Raw genomic sequence first — 18,345 nt, forward strand, 5'->3', positions numbered from 1 at the left:
AGCCCTGAGTATGATGTGGGAAAAAAAAAGTAATCTTTTACTTTGCCTGATTTTGAGCCGAGAAAGGAAGGGGGTCTGCTGCACCAGAGTCACGTCTGGACCCTCCTGTGGAGTCTCCAGCCCTCTGCGCCAGACTGTCCCCCTTCTACTCACCACCTGGATCCTAGCCATGTACACTGGGCAGGGGGTTGCTGATGACAGCCCGGGCCTAGAATGTCCACTTTCAAAACTTAGTCTTTCAAAGTCAGAGAGTGTTCTAAACCTGTCTCTGTTTTTGATCCAGAATCAAGCTTTCCTTTGTCCTTAGATCCATCTGCAGAGTCAGCCTTGTGACCACGTACACCACCATGCAGATTCCCTTTTAACCCAACAAGGAGATTTTTACTTATTTTTTTACTTATGTCTGCATGGCAGAAATACATGGTCATTTCAATCAACCTGTTATTTGAGTGTGTGCTCGATGTAATACTAAAATGAATTTTTGCCTATGGTGTTTGGATATTTTGGACTCCAGATCTATATTTAGTGTATATGTATATATATACATATATATATAAACTTTATATGTAAATATATGAATAAACAAATACATATAAAACTTTCATTCTAAAAGGGAGCTAAGTTAACGATTATTAAACAAATAATGCAGTCCAATCTTTCTCCTGTCTCTCTTCCTCCAAGTACCCCAATCCTATATTTATTCATATGTGCTGGCAGTTAAAGCAGGATGCAGGGCAACACAAATACCAAAGTATGTGTATGCTGAGATCTAAAGTTTGTAATGAATTCACTCAATTATTCCAGATACTTCTCCTTAGTTACTTGGGGAGGTACATTTCCTCTCCTAACCAGTATTTTCATATAAGTAAGTGTAAGTAAGATGTTATACCCTGAAGGGTTAAGGTAAGTCTTCAAGCGTGTAACACACGACTTGGCACAATGTAAAAAATGGTAAGAACAGAGTCAAATATTTTATGATCCACTAGGTACTTTCGAATGTCTGGAAGATTTTCCTTGGCAGAAACAGTTTGTACTAGCAATAAATGGGATCTCTTGGCTGGGTGACATTTACCTTTTCACAAAACCACTAACTGGGCTCTTCACGTGATTCTGGAGGGAGTTGCTACGTGACATCACCTGCCATTTTTCTCTAGTGCTAACTCTATGGAAATCACAGACTGAACAGAAGAGTAAATATCAATCACACAGGGGAGCAGCTATAATTACCAAAGACGGCTCATAAGATACAGTGAATTTAGAAATTTAGCAAGAAAAATCAAATCATTATTTGATAGCTTGGGAAATTATTCAAAACAAGGTATTCTAGATTTAGTATGGTGTCTGCACACTAAAAAGTTAAAGGAAAAATCTCATGATGTTATTGTACTAAAAGGACAAAATGCCATTAAACATCTTAGTTTCCTTGACTGGGATATCTATTTTGGAAGTATAACAGCAAATTAAATAGTGTTTTAACTTACTCTTAAGAAAAATGGAAATTTTTTCCCATAAAAGCCAACTCTGAAGAACTCTGGTTCAAGACGTTGCTGGTCCATAATTTTGTCATACAAAGAGGCTTCCATCATCTAGGAAAGCAAAGGAGAAGTTCTAAGAATTTCATCTCATCCTTCAGCTCTCCCTATTTATAGAAGAGTATGTTTCTTCTATACAAAGGAGAACTTCACTGTAGTTTTCACTGTAGTTTTCAGTTTGCAGAAAAGAAGGTTTCACTCCCTTTCTGTGCTTTAAGGGAGGGAACAGCAAACTTATTCTGTAAATGGCCAGAGAATAAAGAGTTCAGGCTTTTCAGGCCATATGGTCCCTGTCACAACTACTCAGTCCTGCCAGGTCCACAGGCTACAGGTTGCTGACCCTGCTTTTAAAGGATCAAATATTATTCCATGTTCTCACCAGAGAAAATAATTTCTACGCACAAAGCCTATCAAGAAAGTATTTTCTTCACAATGAATATGAACATGAATTTAAAAAAATGAACGAACTATTAGAGGCCAAATCTTTCTGGAGAATTCTAGTGCCAGATGTACTCACCTGTGGATTTGGTTCTCCTTGGTCATGGTAATTCAGGACATGTGGAAGGTGCAAGCTTGTACAAGTTGGACAGGGATAAACCAAACCCAAGGAGACCCATCGCGCAAAGTGCTGTCTGGGCTGAAAGCTCTTAAGTGTGTCCCTCACAATGTTGGCACTATGAAGCACATAAAGCTTATGGTTTTCCATTCATGGTATTATCATCCCCAGGGTTTATGCAGAAAGACTAATACTGCTCTTGAAAACTTCTCCCCCCACCTGCCCCCAGTAACAGCACCCCAAAGAGCAGTTGGCATGAAATGTAATGCTTTGGGTTTATAAAAATCGGAGTGACTATGGTACCCAAGGGCTCTCCCGGGTAAACACTGTAACCTCGCTTCTGTTACAGGGGGTGTATGCCAAGAGAAGCACAGAAATGTTTTCATATAAAACTGCAGTGCCTGCCAGAGCCAGCATGATGGACTGAAGTTAAAACAAGGTTTTTTTTTTTTCTCTTTGGTTTTCATGCTGGGAGAAACATCGATGAACCACTGGCATGAAATACTACACCGGCAGCACAGGACCAGTTCCTACAGGCTGAATGAATTACGTGTGGGGTAAGGGATTTTATGAGCTGTTAAAGGTTGACAATATCATCTCATAAACCACTACCTCAGAATTAAAAGGCAACATCATAATCTTCTTCCTATTTTAGAAACCCTGCAGAGCTTAAGTATGATAAGAGGACACAAAATGCTCATGGCTCTTAAGAGTAAGGGCTCAGAGTGCAAGAGCGACCCATTTGAACCTGAAAAGAAAAGAAGGGACAAAACGTTTGGCTCAGGGACACGGAATATTGAACTCCCGGAGCTCCTGGGTACTAAGACCTTGGTTCACGTTCAATGTAAAACACGTTGCTGAAGCTAAGGAGAGATGACACCTATAGAATTTAGCCCTGAAACAGAAATGGGTCAGCTAGCCATGCCTACTGTTTTACTGTGCAGATTATGGGACTAAGAATAGTATTTTGTGGTACAGATCTGCATACAAGTGAGAAGCTCTTTGAACAGTGTGGAGATTTCTCCTCAATAAACTAAAAGAATTAATCATGGATTAGATTTTACATTTCAGATGTGATGTTTAGAAGAGATCAAAGGCTCACTTCTGTTTACTAATCAGAAGCACTTGCTATTTCTCTGTATAAATAGCTGAGTATGCTGCAGAGGAAAGACTTCTCTTAAAAAAGCTTTCTGCAAGACAGGTCGAGATGATCACAGAGTTAATTTTATAGAACGATACTGGAAAGTTAATGAAAAAAGGATGCCATTGCCTGATTAGCATGCATCCAGGTTCCTTACCCTCATCTTGCTCAGGTTTCTGTAGTCATAATAACTCTCATACTGCTCTGCAATCTTCCGGCACAAGATGATGCCGTTCTCCCAACACTGTGGACAAACGAATGATATAAATGCTGATGCCCACGACATTTACTTATTTTCACCCAGAGGTCAGGGTGGGACTGCTTTCAGATCATCAAGCCTTACTTCTTAATCTTTATAATCTACCTTTAATAGTATCACTGCCACTTTAAGCTTGATAACAGCATGCAATGAACATGTAAATTATTAAAAATCCTTAGCAAGTGAGAAAATATAATCCACCACAACAGGCATTAACATATGGTGCGGAAACATTTTCCGGTGTCATTTCAGAATCATCATCTTGAAATAACTACAGTTCCACCATGGCCAAGTAGATGAATAAATGGGCCCTCGTGCTAAGGAGGGAATTACCACTGACCCCTAAGGCCCAATTATCCACAGCTGGATTCCTTGCTTGGCTCAATTGCACTTGTAAATTGTGAGGATCTAACCCAGCTGGTTACTCTCTTTCGTCTAGCCCAAGTGTCAGCAAACTTTTCTGCACAAGGCCACACAGTAAATAATTCAGGCTTTGTCACAACTACCCAACTCCACCATTAAAGCACAAAAGCAGCCAAAATGGATAAGCTTGTCTGTGTTGCAATAAAACTATCATCTAGGGACACTGAAATGTGAATTTCATGTAATTTTCATCTGTCAGATATTCTTTTCCTTGTGGTATCATTCAAACACTTAAAAATGTAAAAGCAATTCTTAGAATGTGGGCGGTACAAAAATGGTGGGTGGTGAGCCATTTGACCCAGGGGCCATAGTTTGTAACTCCCGATCTAAGCAAAAACCCCTTGGAAGGGCCAAGATAAGCAGAACCGGGATTTTATAACAACTTATCCTATAGATGGAAACTTCACCAGAGGAGGATGCAAAGGCATTTCCTTGCTATTAATGTAACAAATGATATGTCAGGGTATTTAGGTACATAATAAAGGAGGATAGGAAAGAGGCAATTTCCTTGCATCAAATTATGCAATTATATTTTGTAAAAGAATGACAGCAACTGTTTGTATTTTAGTCTCCTGTTTAACCTTGGCATTTTGAGAGAGATATTTAAATCGAAGACACCAAAAGCATCCAAATGTTCAAATCAAATAAACAACTGTTGTCAGATTCTTAAGTCTTCCTAAAGGGTATTGCAAGACCTTGAAGAGGGAGATGGGGTGGAGTGAGGTAATGGGCTGAATGGCATCATCAAGTCAGTGAGGTTTTTTTGATACCCCGTGGCATCTCTTAAAACTATGACAGGATGCCATAACATTCTTTAAACAAAGTTAGTTTCGTTTATTTTGCCTTACCAAAAAAGTGGAATGGGGTGGAATGGGGCAGAATACATGCTAACCTGGGGAGGTAGGTGAGGGGTGATAATGGTTTTTCAGAGAATAGGATACATGGGTGTCAAAACCTACGGACCAGTGTTTTTCAGAGTATAGCCCCTAATTTGTACACATTGCAATCTCAAGTCCTTGTTCAAGTCACAAAATCCCCTGCCCCATGCCAGACATGCCCAATCAGAATGTCCAGAGGTGGGACCTGGGAATTTCAGCAAACTCCTGGGTGTTTTTAATGCACATTAAAATCTGAGGGTGCCTGGCTTGAGGTGGCATGAAAAAAGTATAAATGAAAGGTAACATGACACCAACAGACCACCTTGAGAGAGGCCATGGGTGGGTAGGGCTACTTACTTTGCCTCGGTCAAAATTTTGGATGATAGCCAGGTGCAGGTGCTCCTTGCGCTGCCATTCTGTCTGCATGGGGTAGGTCAGGAACTCCCGGAGGGGCCGATCAGACCATTCCAACAGCTCATCGTATAACAGGAGAGTATATGCAGCCTCTGAAAGTTGAGTGGGAAGGCAATGATCAAGACAGGACCCCTGAACAGCCTCCCCTCCAATGGGGCTGGTTTGGGGCAAATTGGAAAAAATATTTTTTGAATTTCATGATAATGAAGAAAAATGTTCAGGATATATGCAAGAGCCAGTTAGTGAGTGATGACTTCCCCCTGGAAGATGGAATTATCAGAGATTTGTATTTCATCTTTTGGCTCCCTATGTTCATTCTTCCCCTCACTTCTCTCTTTCTCTTTCTTGCCTTCTCTTCCCATCCCTCTTCCTTGTTTCTACAATGCCTGTACGCTGCTGGCATAATAAAAATGTTTAAGGATATATTGTTTGAGCTTGTTCAAAGAAATAGGGAGACATGCCTTTGACTGTTGGGGAAGTTCACTGGTAAATCCCTTGGGGTGAGACTATGGGCATCTTCCAAAGGATGTGATTAGGAAACAAAAAATGGTAATTAAATTCTTTTTGATAATAAAAGGCTGAAAAATTTGAAAATGGTGTTTGGTGGCAGGGTTAGGGTATAGGCAGAATTTGGGAGGGACAAAGAAGCCAGAGAGGAGCTAAATGCAGAGAAGAAAAAGAAAAAAAAAATCTAGTAACAGAGGAGGGATTAGAAAGGGCAGAAGTGTTGGTAAGAAGTGTGTGTGTGTGTGAGAGAGACAGACAGAGACACAGAGAGAGACGACTATTGTGTGTTGTGTGGTATGACCCTCAATTGGCCCCACAAATCTTCAGTAAAAGTTACTTAAGTCATTACATGTTTGGTGCAGTTGGCATTTCTTGGGAGAATATGTAAAGAGGTAATATTCTAAAATATTTTTTTAAAAGATTTTTTATTTATTTGACAGAGAGATAGAGAGCACAAGTAGGCAGAGCGGCAGGCAGAGAGAGAGGGAGAAGCAGGCTCCCCACAGAGCAGGGAGCCCGATTTGGGGCTCTATCCCAGGACCCCGGGCTCATGACTGAGCCGAAGGCAGACGCTTAACTGACTGAGCCACCCAGGCACCCAAGAGGTGATATTCTGTATACACACATGGAAATGGTAATCCATAGGCTTAAGCACAGTTGACAGGTAGTGCATTTCATAGAGTACTTGCCATTCTGCAGGTCTCTTCCTGAATCTTAAATATGGCCAAACAAATCAATAGGAACCACGGTTCCATTGTCACTGATGAAGGACTCCAATAATTATTTTTTCCTTTAATATTAGAATAGCCAACTCATTTATTAAATGGAATAAAGTAGACAAACCCTTATGTTATTAATCCATTTAATTACCATCCCTGTATGTCTCTTAAAAGATGTAATAGTTGGCACCTGGGTAGTGCAGTCAGTTGGGTGTCCAACTACTGATTTCAGCTTGGGTCATGATCTCAGGGTCATGAGCTCCAGCCCCGCGTGGGGCTCCACACTCAGAGCAGAGTCTGCTTGAAATTCTCTCTCCTCCTCCCTCTGCCCCTCCCACTCGTGCTCTCTCCCTCTAAAATAAATAAATAAATCTTAAAAAAAAAAGATGTAATAGTAGCTTTTCACAAAATATCAATAAATAGTCATTCTTAATCTTCATTTATTTGCCTTAAGAGTAACTACACGTAAAGCTCTAAAGTGGCAGGTTAAGTCCTATTACTATGATTTGGCCATCTCAGTGTGTAAAATGTAGTTGTAGGAAGAAAGGCCTGGGTCCCTATCATTTTTCTCTTGCCTCTTACTTGTGGAAGTCCTGTGAGGCACAGGTTCTGGCCTTTTTTCTTCTTAATTACCCCTGGTGAGCTTAGTCTCCTGGCTTCAATAACTGCAAAAGCTTTCATACCCCACCAGCAGTCTCTTATTTCCCTCTGTTCAGTTTGCACATGGTTACCAGTATGATCTTTCAACTGCAAAGGATCATATTGCTCCCCTGATTCAAAGTAGCCAGTGACTCGCAGTAGCTAACAGTAAATGTAGGCTTCCTAAAGGGACAGAGAAGGCTGGCCATGATCTGGTCCCTACCAACCTCTGCTCACATTCCCCATTGTCCCTCCTCATAGTACACGTAGAAGGAGCTCACCGATGTTTCTCCTAAGAAGCCTCCAGCCTCCCTGGTTGGAGCCCCTTGACCCCATCATCAGCTTTTGCTGAATGAAACAAGATGCATCCTGATCCGGAGGCAGCTGTACCAGAAAGCTGCCCAAACGGGGACAGAGGTACCTTCTGTTTTAATGGGCACTAGTCAAATTCTTTTTTTTTTTTTTTTTAAAGATTTTATTTTATTTATTTGAGAGAGAGAGAATGAGAGACAGAGAGCATGAGAGGGAGGAGGGTCAGAGGGAGAAGCAGACTCCCCGCCGAGCAGGGAGCCCGATGTGGGACTCGATCCCGGGACTCCAGGATCATGACCTGAGCCGAAGGCAGTCGCTTAATCAACTGAGCCACCCAGGCGCCCCACTAGTCAAATTCTATCTTGTCAAAGTTGTATGTGACACGGACAGAGGAGAGTATTGGCTAAAGGGTATTGGTTAATTGGCGGATGCAGAAACAGAGCTGAATTGCCACAATGCAGGTTGCCAAGGAAGACGGCTTTTGATGGGACAAGAATGATAATAATGACGGTCAAATCTGTGCTGTATCTGAACAGCTTTCTAGTTTTCTGAGACCTCCTGAGATGACTTCCTGATCTTTAACTCCCCACATATCCTTACAATAAATGCCAAGCATCTAAGAAAGCCCTATGTGTGTCCTTGTTCCTCTGTCTGTGTGAATAATCCATGGTTCCCTTCATTTACCACATGGGTGACACCTGCAGCCTCTTACCGACCGCTCCTTCAAGCTTTGGCCCTGCACTGCTGAATAACTCCCTTTTCTCTTAATACACAGCTCTAGAATGATCACTTTTGTCTCTCAGATTTCTTTTGTGTCTCCCCCAGTACCCGACAACTCAAAAAAATACCCTTGCGAGTAATCATTTCCTAGTGAAAAGGATGAAAAGGACCAAGCGAACCCCTTCCCCCGGTTGAAGCCTTCAGCTGCCCACAGGGAGTGACTGAAAGGGCCATGAAGGTCAAATTCACGGAGCCAGAAAGTAGAATGGTGGATGTCAGGGACTGGGGGGAGGAGAAAATGGGAGGTTACTGTTTCATGGGTACACAGTTTCTGGAGATGAAAAAGTTCTGGAGACCGAGAGCGGGGATGGTTGCTCAACCATGGGAATCGTACTTCGGGCCACTGGGCTATACACGTAAAAACGGTTAAGACGGTAAATTCTATGTTGTGTATATTTTACCATAATAAAAAAAACTACAAGGGTTGAGGGCAATGAAGGGTTTTTAGTCCATCTCCACTGCTTTCCAAATCATGCTTGCCCTGGGGTGGTTCAGGGGTGAGACAGAAGATGAGGGGTGGGTGTGCCCCTGTGGAGTCTGGAAGGACAAGCAGGGATTGGCAAGCCATCAGAAGAAGCTGACCAATGACTGAATGGTGACATGGAAAGGTGTGGAATAAATGACAGCTGTCTCAGAATCTGATTCCGGAAAAGGATGGTGTCTCTCAGGGGTCAATGGTGTGTGTGAAGGAAGCTGTAGAAACTTTACGTGAAAGCACACAGCTATACCTTGGAGGCGTGACCGACACAGGAGACTACTGAGGCTGATTTTAAACACATTAGCAAACTGTAGATGTTTTATTGCAATACATCGGGTATTTATTCTTCTGCATCTTAAGAAGACAATAGTATGTATTGAAGAGGGAAGAATGAATCACATCCCAAATTTCCAGCCATCTTTTTAAAAAGTATTTGGAATTTTGGACAAAAGGCATCGCCGCATAATTAAACATGGGCCATCTCGCTCCATCATCTTGACAAGTGTACAGGGAAGACATCCACATGAGACAAGAAAAAACCATAGGAGAAGACTAGAGGTGAATTAGGAATGGAGAGTACTGTCACAAAAGGCTGCAAAGGGTTAAAGCCATTTAAACAGAATCCTATAAAGATAGAAAAGTTTCCCCGTTAATTTCACTTTCTTCAAGGACACATAAAAATGAGGACAGAGGAATGATGAGTAAAATGTTGCAGGGGAGGAGGACTTATTTCTTATGACTTTGGGGAACATAAATACTGCAAGTTCAGTAAACAAATTAAAGAAAAACTATTTGCCCATTTCTAAAATATAATCGGACAGATTTGGACTCTGTTTCAGAGAACAGTTATGTAGCTGGAAGAGCTTGTCCTTAGTTCCCTCCCTCATTTCTTTTTTAATGGACTTTAAAATAAGTCCACTAGGTAGTTTTCATAGCTATAAAAACTAGGCTCACCATTTCTCTCAAAATTTGGCTACTAACTACTATAAAAATAGTCATTTAAACTCTCAGACAACATACCGCCAAAATTTTAGTCTAACCAAAACCATCAACACATCTGTGTGAAGAGATACTGGGACTTCCTTAGTGACTCAGGAATATCAATATTGAAGGAGAAAAATCTCTGCAGGTCTTAAAATTTAACTGAGTAAATTTATTGGTGATGCATTTATTTAAATCTCATGTTGCAGGGGCACCTGGGTAGCTCAGTCAGTTAAGCATCAGACTCTAGGTTTCGGTGCAGGTCATGATCTCAGGGTAGTGAGATCCAGCCCAGTGTCAGGCTCTGCGCTGGGTGTCAGGCCTTGAGATTCTCTCTCTCCCTCTCCCTCTGCCCTACCCCCACTATCCCCACTTGCGCGCATGCGCTCGCTCTCTCTCTCTAAAGAAAAAAAACTCACATTGCTGGGCACTGAAATGAGAAAACTAAGAAGAAAACATCATCTCTGTCTTCAAGGAATTCACCTTTTAGCTATCTACCTACGTATACATACAAACACACACACACACGAACACACCTCTTATATAACTGTTAAAAACAATGTGGTAAGTACTTTAATGAAGCCTGAAAAAGGTGCAATGGAAAAAGAGTTGGAATCATGAACTCAGCCCATGGGAGAGGGGTGGTGGGGGGGCATGGAATTGCCGTGGGAAAGAAAAGGAAAAGAATTCCGGGAAAAGATGGTAAAAGCACACACCCTGAAGGATGGTGACAAGGAATGTAGTCCAAGTGGTAAGATGAGGCTGCCTAGATAGGTGTTGGTTTTATTACGATGGACCTTGAATAAAGAGTTTGAACTTTTTTTTTTTTTTTTGTAGAAGATACCAACTGAAAACAGTTATATCTAGAGAACGGGCTGGTGAAATTGTCTTAAAGGGCCAGACAGTAAAAACTTTATAATAACTTATAACGATTTATAATCTAGCTTGCAGGCCACATGGTCACTGCAACTACTCAGTTCTGCCTGTTGTAGGTACAGAAGAAGCCACAGACCATAGCCGCTTAAGTGGGTGTGGCTGAGTTCTAATAAAACTTTCTTCACAAAATCAGGTGGTTGGTCTGCAGGCTGTAGTTTCTGTCCCCTGCTCTGGTGCTAATTAAGAAATAGCCCAGGTGTGAGATGATGAGGGCCTAATGGAGGCAGCTTGAGTGGGAACAATGAAAAGGACGTGGTTTTGAGAGATTGTTAGGAAGGGAAATCAACAGAACATGGTGACTGATTATTTGAGGGAGGCTCAGAGATACCAAAGAGAACATCAAGATCTCCACAGTGAGAAAAGAGTGATGCTGTTAATCGATACAGTGAAACTAGCTGGAAGCATTATTTAAAATCTGGCCACACAAGGACCATCTCAGAAAGGATTGCTTTCTTTTAAAGCTGGAGGAGGGACCACAATTCAGGAGTTCCTGGGAAGAACGGTGAGGCAAAAGACTCAGATTTATAGTTCCTACATCCAGTTAAAGGGTTCTTTTCTGGTTACGATGTAGTGAGCATCTTGTATCGTATCTTTCCCCAACTAAAAACCCTAGGCATGATATATAAGGTAACTCTTGGAGGATTCTGAAGAGTAAATAAGAGAAGGTAGGCAGAGTAAGAAAATCAATACTCAAAGAATGATCATAAAATAGTGAGTTTGCAGTTTTTATTTTTTTGCCTTTCATATCTCCTGGCTTTGCCGTCCTGGTCTCCTGGAACCACAAAGGGAAACGGAAAGAAAAAGCTCCCAGGAAATTTCCTCTGGTCAGGGGGTTGAGAAGAGGACCCTTCTGGGGGATGGAGTCCTTTTGACCTTCTAGCCTCCCCCCAAGTCCTGGGAACACGGCACAAAGCTGCGGTGCACACAGGGAAGGCTTCACAGTGGAAGCAGAGGCATCCCCGGCTTTTTTATGTTCAGTGCTTGGCCCCCAGGAAGACCAGCTATAGGGAATGCATCACAGTGTGGGGAGGATCAAGTCTTGGCTTTGACTAATTTGGCTCCGATTAAGTGAGAGTGCTAGGAAAAGGAGCCCTTGGGAGATAGGAAAAGTGAGGAAGATCATAGAGAGGAGGCACATAGAGAAAGGGGTTTATAAATGTTGTGTATGATGTCCTGGGCTCACTTGCAAGTTGCACGTACATTGAACAGACCAGAATCAACATAACAAAGCTTTTGAGAAATGAACTATGGTACAGACTCCTGGTTAGGTCCCAGGCTCTCCCTGGGTCACATATATGCGGGACAGACCAGAACAGTACGGCGAAGGCTTTGAAAATTAAGTGGACATTGGAATCACAACCTTCAGAAGGTGGTTTAGGGCTTGAGGTTTGAATCTAACCAGACTGTCTGCTGAAATTAAAACAAAACAAAACAAAACCAAACCCCTCAACATTCTCCAGGTTTTAACAGAACCCAGAGTCTCATAATATTCAAAATGTTCATGAAACAACCCCAAATGACTTGACATTCAAAGAAACAGGATAACTGAAAAATTTCAAAGGGAAAAGGCAATTAACAGATGCCAATCCCAAGATTCAGTTGTTGGATTTACAGATAAATACTATGAAGCAGCTATTATAACCATGGTCCTTAAAGTAAAAGGGAACACTCTTGAACAGAAAGATATAATTTCCCTACAAAGAAATGGAAGCTAAAAAAAAGAAAAGAAAAGAAAAAAAGCAAAAATGGGAAAGGAAATTTTAGAAACAGGTGATACAGTAACAAAAATTAAAATTTCACTGGAAGGGCTCAGTAGCTGAATGGAAATGGCACAGAAGAGTCTGGACTTGCAAATGGACCAGTAGAAATTACCTAATTTGAACAAGAAAGAAGAAATATTGGGACAAAAAATGAACAGAGCCCCAAGAACTTACAGAACAATACCAAAAGGCCTAACATTCATGTCCCTTCTAGTTCCAAAAGAGAAGGACCAGTGCAGAAAATACATTTGAGGAAATAATGCCTGAAAATTCCCAAATCTGGTGAAGGAAATAAGTCTGTAAATTCAAGAAACACCATGGACCCAAACAGGATAATCTTAAAGAAAGCCATGCCCATATACATCATAATCAAACTGCTGGAAACCAAAGATAAAGTCTTGAAAGCAAGCAGAGAAACTTACACATTACACACAGGGACACAATTTAGATGACTGCTGATCTCTCATAGGAAACCATGGAGGCCAGAAGACAGCACAGCAACATTTTTCAAATACTGAAACAAAAGAACTATCAAACTAGAATTCAATATCCAGCAAACGTATCCTTCAGGGATGAAGGCAAAATGAAGACATTCTCCGATGAAGGAACACAATGAGAAATTCTTCACTGCTAGATCCACTTTTTTGTTGTTGTTTTGTTTTTAAAGATTTTATTTATTTATTTAAGAAAGACAAAGAGAGACAAGGAGAGGGAGAGAGAATCCGTAGCAGACTCCACACTGAGCACAGAGCCCAGAGCCCTACTTGGGGCTCAATCCCACAACTGTGAGATCATGACCTGAGCAGAAACCAAGAGTCAGCCGCCCAACTGGCTGAGCCACGCTGGTGCCCCTCACCACTGGATCTACTTTAAAAGAAATATGAAGACAAGTTCTTTAGGTTGAATAAAAACAGTAACAAAGAGGAACTGAGAACTTCCATGAAGGAAGAAAGAGCAACACAAACAGTAAATATATGAACAAATTTGACAGACTATTTAATCCTCTTAAATTCTTTAAAATAGGTATAACTGTTAAAGTAAAAATTATTTTATCCGGTGGGGTTTTCAATGTATGCACACGTAATACGTAGGACAACTACAACATAATGTTATTTAACTTGAAGTGGTAAAATACCAACTGTAAGTATGATGAGAAGTGAGATATGTATTTTGTACTCCCAAAAGCAACCTCTAAAAAACAATGCCAAGAGATATAGTAAAAAAGCCAATAAATTAAAATGAAGTACCTAGAAACATAGATCCAATTAAAAATTTCAATTTCAAAGTACAAATGCTTGAGTCCTCAGCTCTAATTATCCAAAGCAAAGTGACCATGTATAATACACCAGTGTCCAGCCCACTCTCCTCAGCCTGAGCCAAAAGACAGAATTACCTGTGAAGTTTTGCGCTTTGAGATGCAGATCATAGAGTTTGTGGATGTAGCGTATATACATCTCTTCCTTGTTTAGTTCAGTCTTATAGAAGTTCTGTAAAGAAGAATACAAGTACGGATCATTCCTCAACAGTTAGGCCTGCAAACAGCTGCTTTTTACTCTGTGAAGTTCCGTGTCTGGAACTATAAGAATGGATGTATTTTTCCACATAAATGTCTTTTTAAAAATTAAGGAAGGAGGCCCAGTGATATACTTTTAATGCAACACTGTGTTAAACATTACTTAGCAATTATTGGATAAGCTCGTAATACTTGGGGAGTGTTACTGCCAGTGACTCACATTTCTTTGGTACTCTATTATTTTTTTGTTAGTGTTACTGCCTATTCAACTAAAAAAATACTAAAAATAACATAACAGATGAATCTGCTTACTAAACCTGAGCACCGATATTCAAAGGATAGCTTAATTTCAAATTGTAAACATATTTGCTCTGAAGAAAAAAAAGTTTCTAAGATCTATAGGTAAGGATGAATAAAAATAATGTAAAAGCATTTTTTATTCCCCTGAAGAATCACATAAAAGAGGGTAAATGAAAATGCTTTTTATTGGTAAGGTATTATTCCTGAGTTTCTTACTTGTGTTGGAGTTTCAAAATCTCCAGTAAAGGGATTATTAACAAGAGATTTCAAACTATTATTAGAGGGGCATGCTTATCGAAGATATTTTATTTTTAAAAAAGTATCTGGATCTTACTAACCTTCTCTAAAATGTTTTAACATTAGTTATGAAAGATTCAACTTTGACGTACCTGGACACAGTATGTTGGCTCTTTAAAGCTGTAAGCTATAAACACCCACACGTACTCCTTCACCACATCCTACAAAGTACCTTAGCCCTCACTGAACTTAGTAAACATAGGAACAAAAACGTACATGACATTAAGTTCCAGCAAAAGCAGGATGTCGTGAAGTTCTAAATGGGGCACTTATTGTTAGCAGATCATTGTGCATTATGAAATCGCTGCACAAGCCCTCTGAACTGTTATCACTGTTGTTGACTGATCCTCGCTGGTATGGGGAAGAAGGGAAAATGAGCAGTGATAGGGGGATAAATCCAATTGACCTGAAGGAGTGACAGGTTTTCCTTAAGGGGGAAAGACCAGGAATTCTAAAAATCTTTGAAACTGATTAGCTAGACAGGGCTCTGGTGATGAACCAAAGAGCCAATGTGGTTGCTTAAGTTGCACTTGGCTTCAAGCCCGCGGACCTTCTGTCAAATGTACTTTCTGTCCACTACCTAATAGTGTCTGTTCTTCAATATGAGAACTCTTATAACCTTGAGACACTGACATTTAGTTGAATGCCTCACAGATTTTTTTCTTCCAATTTATACCATTATCCTCCCCCTTTTCCTCTTGTCTCCTATAGATCTTGGCATTCCTTAAAAATCTAAGTAAATGGGCGCCTGGGTGGCTCAGTTGGTTAAGCGACTGCCTTCGGCTCAGGTCATGATCCTGGAGTCCTGGGATCGAGTCCCGCATCGGGTTCCCTGCTCAGCAGGGAGTCTGCTTCTCCCTCTGACCCTCCCCCCTCTCATGCTCGCTCTATCTCATTCTCTCTCTCAAATAAATAAATAAAATCTTTAAAAAAAAAAATCTAAGTAAATAATGTTATTCACATCTCTCTTACTATGAACAAAATCATTTTAATTAGCAAGATTTGTTGTACTATAAACACAAGTCTAACAACCCCACAGCAGGCTTTTTACTTTGCTTTAATAGCTTTCTGGTAAGCAGCAGCATTTTGGGGGGGAACAAAATAAGCGATCACTCTGTAAGTGAATAATTCTCCTTAAAAAAAAAAAGAAGAAGAAACATCTCTCCAGTCAGCAGATGAGAATTTTTCACATATGTCTGGCAAAACTTGTGACACAAAGAACAAAACAATAATTGCATTTCCTAGTATGAGTCATGTCAAACATTATGCATTTTGACCAATTTAACACTACAGTTTAACTTCAATCTTGTGAAGGAAGCCAGAGCTCTCCTGAAGACAACCTTGAATTAATCTTTCCAAAGAGTTAAGGAAAATCTCTAAGAGGAAGTGAGTAGCTGAAGACAACCATATTACTACTAGAAAACATCAAGAACTTTCCATATGGACTAGAAGCTAAAAAGATTAGCTTCAAAGTTACATATTTGGCACTTTGATAATAAGCATTCTTGTGCTAGTTTGAAATTAGAACAGCTTTCAAAATGTTAACATTTTCGGGGCACATGGGTGGCTCAGTCCGTTAAGCACCTGCCTTTGCTCTGGTCATGATCCCAGGGTCTTGGGATCGAGCCCCGTGTCGGGCTCTCTGCTCACTGGGGAGCCCGCTTCTCCCTCTCTACCTGCCTCTCCCCCAGGTCATGCTCTGTCTCACTCTCTCTCAAATAAATAAATAAGTAAATAAATAAATAAAATCTTTTAAAAAAATGTTAACATTTTCTATAAAGACTGTTCTTGGTCAGTGCAAAGCCAAAAGGATAAATTCTTTGTGTCAAGTGAATCCTGCTGGGGCCACTGATTTTATTAGGTCTCTGGCTGATTCCTACTGGGGGACTACACATATTTCGGGCAGAGCATTCATTCTGTCATCCAGGGAAATGATCTCTTCTGTTACGCTAACTGAGGAAATGAACCCAGAGTCTGCATGTACCTGTTTACCTCCACACAGAAGGCATTGTGGCAGAAGATGGAGACAAGGGAAGAAGGTTCTTCTGGAAAAAGGTCAAGGTTGTCCTTTGAGGTTATTTATGCAACTCTGTGGCCAGCGTTGGGGAAAAGCTGGGGTTAAGCAGATGGACTAAGAAGACTGAAAGCTCACAGAGCACTTGGCTCTTCTGCCCAAACACTGATGCACGGGTAGGGACATAGAGGCAGCTCAGGCTGAGGATTTCGAACGTGGTAAAGGGCTGGCAGTAGCAGACAAGACAGTGGGGAAGACTTAATAATGACGATGTTTGAGGTTAGAAATGAGGGCTCAGAGGGGAGGTGAGTGGGCTGACCTTGTGAGTCTGGCCCGGGGGCCTGAGGTCACTGCTGGGTCTGATGACAAAAATTATGTCAGAAAGCGCACCACAAGATGGGGCTGGATAGAGGACTCTCGAGTCTCACTGTTTTTAGTGACCGAGTTTGGAGGTGGGGATGTGGGACAAGAGTTCAAAATGCGGAACAAAAAAATTTAAAAAAATAAAGAAAAGAAAAGAAAAAAAATGTGGAACAATCAGTGGGTGTGGTAAAGAAGGACACAGGCATCTACTCGGAGGTGAAGCAGAGTGCAGTGAGGACACAAATTAGGGAAACTGATAACAAGAGAGCAGAAGTCCTGAGCTTTGACAAGGGGCTGTGAGGGGAAGAGACAGAACAGACTGGAAAGACTGCAGCCGGTGAGCTAGGACAAGACAGATGAGGGTGGGGGCAAAAGACACTTCCACGGTGACGGCAAAGAGAGACCAGCAGGGCATGTGAGCGATTCCAACAATTAGAGTCAGGAGAAGAACGTCTGTACAAGTACTTAGAATAGCTGATGAAGTTTCATCTATTCTGCAATATGAGAAAAAGAAACCATGGCACTCACAAATTTAGACCTGGAAGCAGTCACATATTCCTGTATTTCATATCTGACTAAGGGAAACTGTCAAAGGCATCAATATACCCTATATATTTACATATATAGGGTGTACATATATATATATATATATATATATATATGAATGTCTCTATGTATGGTCATTCTTTAGTTCTGTGGTGAGAATACCATCCTTTTTATCAGTTAGTGATGAGACATTTTCATACAATTTACTTTTCCAGGACAATTGTGGTTTAGCCTGTCTTCCTTATATAATATTTAATTTTACTCCTAAAAAATGTCCTCTTTGGGTGATCAATTATATGGTCATCGCAGTTATAATGCAAAACTTCACAATAGTGGTATTAGACAATTTGCAAACAAGCTAGAGTGAAAATTAGTATGTTAAACAGAAACTGTCATTTGTTCACAGAAGAAGAGATGACTAATATTCATTAAAATGTAGAATGAATATAAGAAGGACAGAAAGAAACTGTCTATACAGAAGTAAAAAGACCTCTATCTGGGGACATGGTGCCTTCTTCTAGGAAAGCCACAGAAGACTCCCCGATGGTAAAGCTCCACAGGAGAGGAGGGGGCATTGCTCTCTGATCTCACAGAGCCTCAGGGGATGCAGTGCGTGCATTCTGCAATGTTCACAGCTGAGAATTTTCTGGGATTTAATTCAACCTGAAGCTTGCTATGCTTCTTTTGAAAACACTTCCAAGCTCTTCTAAGAAACAGCCAGATAAAAACACATTGTAAACTAAAAACAAACAAAACAGTATTTCTGTGAAAAATCAAACGTTAGGATAGAAGGAGGAAAAGGGGAATAGTTTACTAACCAGAAGGCTAACTGTGCAGCCAATCTTTTTGCCATCTACCTCTCCCATTTTCATGCAGTCCCTAAAAACAAAAAGCAAGAGTCAGAACTCAGAACTTCCTTATTAGGGACAAACACAGTTTCGTCTGGGGGGGGGGGGGGTGGGGAGTACTGTCAGAGACCCGAGGCAAATCGCAAGTT

At 40.8% G+C, this 18,345-nt stretch overlaps 1 protein-coding gene across 1 annotated transcript in view; it reads right to left on the reverse strand.

Annotated features, from left to right (window-relative positions):
* DOCK4 (dedicator of cytokinesis 4) overlaps positions 1-18,345 on the reverse strand; it is a 426,479-nt gene that overhangs the window by 42,060 nt on the left and 366,074 nt on the right. The window contains exons 35-39 of the mRNA XM_044920179.1: positions 18,167-18,227; positions 13,709-13,802; positions 5,147-5,295; positions 3,387-3,473; positions 1,482-1,586 (exon numbers count right to left, since the gene is read on the reverse strand). Of these exons, the coding sequence (XP_044776114.1) occupies positions 1,482-1,586; positions 3,387-3,473; positions 5,147-5,295; positions 13,709-13,802; positions 18,167-18,227 (496 nt within the window). The remainder of the gene's footprint in view (positions 1-1,481; positions 1,587-3,386; positions 3,474-5,146; positions 5,296-13,708; positions 13,803-18,166; positions 18,228-18,345) is intronic.

Source organism: Neomonachus schauinslandi, chromosome 12 (assembly GCF_002201575.2).
Source record: "Neomonachus schauinslandi chromosome 12, ASM220157v2, whole genome shotgun sequence".
NCBI classification, from domain to species: domain Eukaryota; kingdom Metazoa; phylum Chordata; class Mammalia; order Carnivora; family Phocidae; genus Neomonachus; species Neomonachus schauinslandi.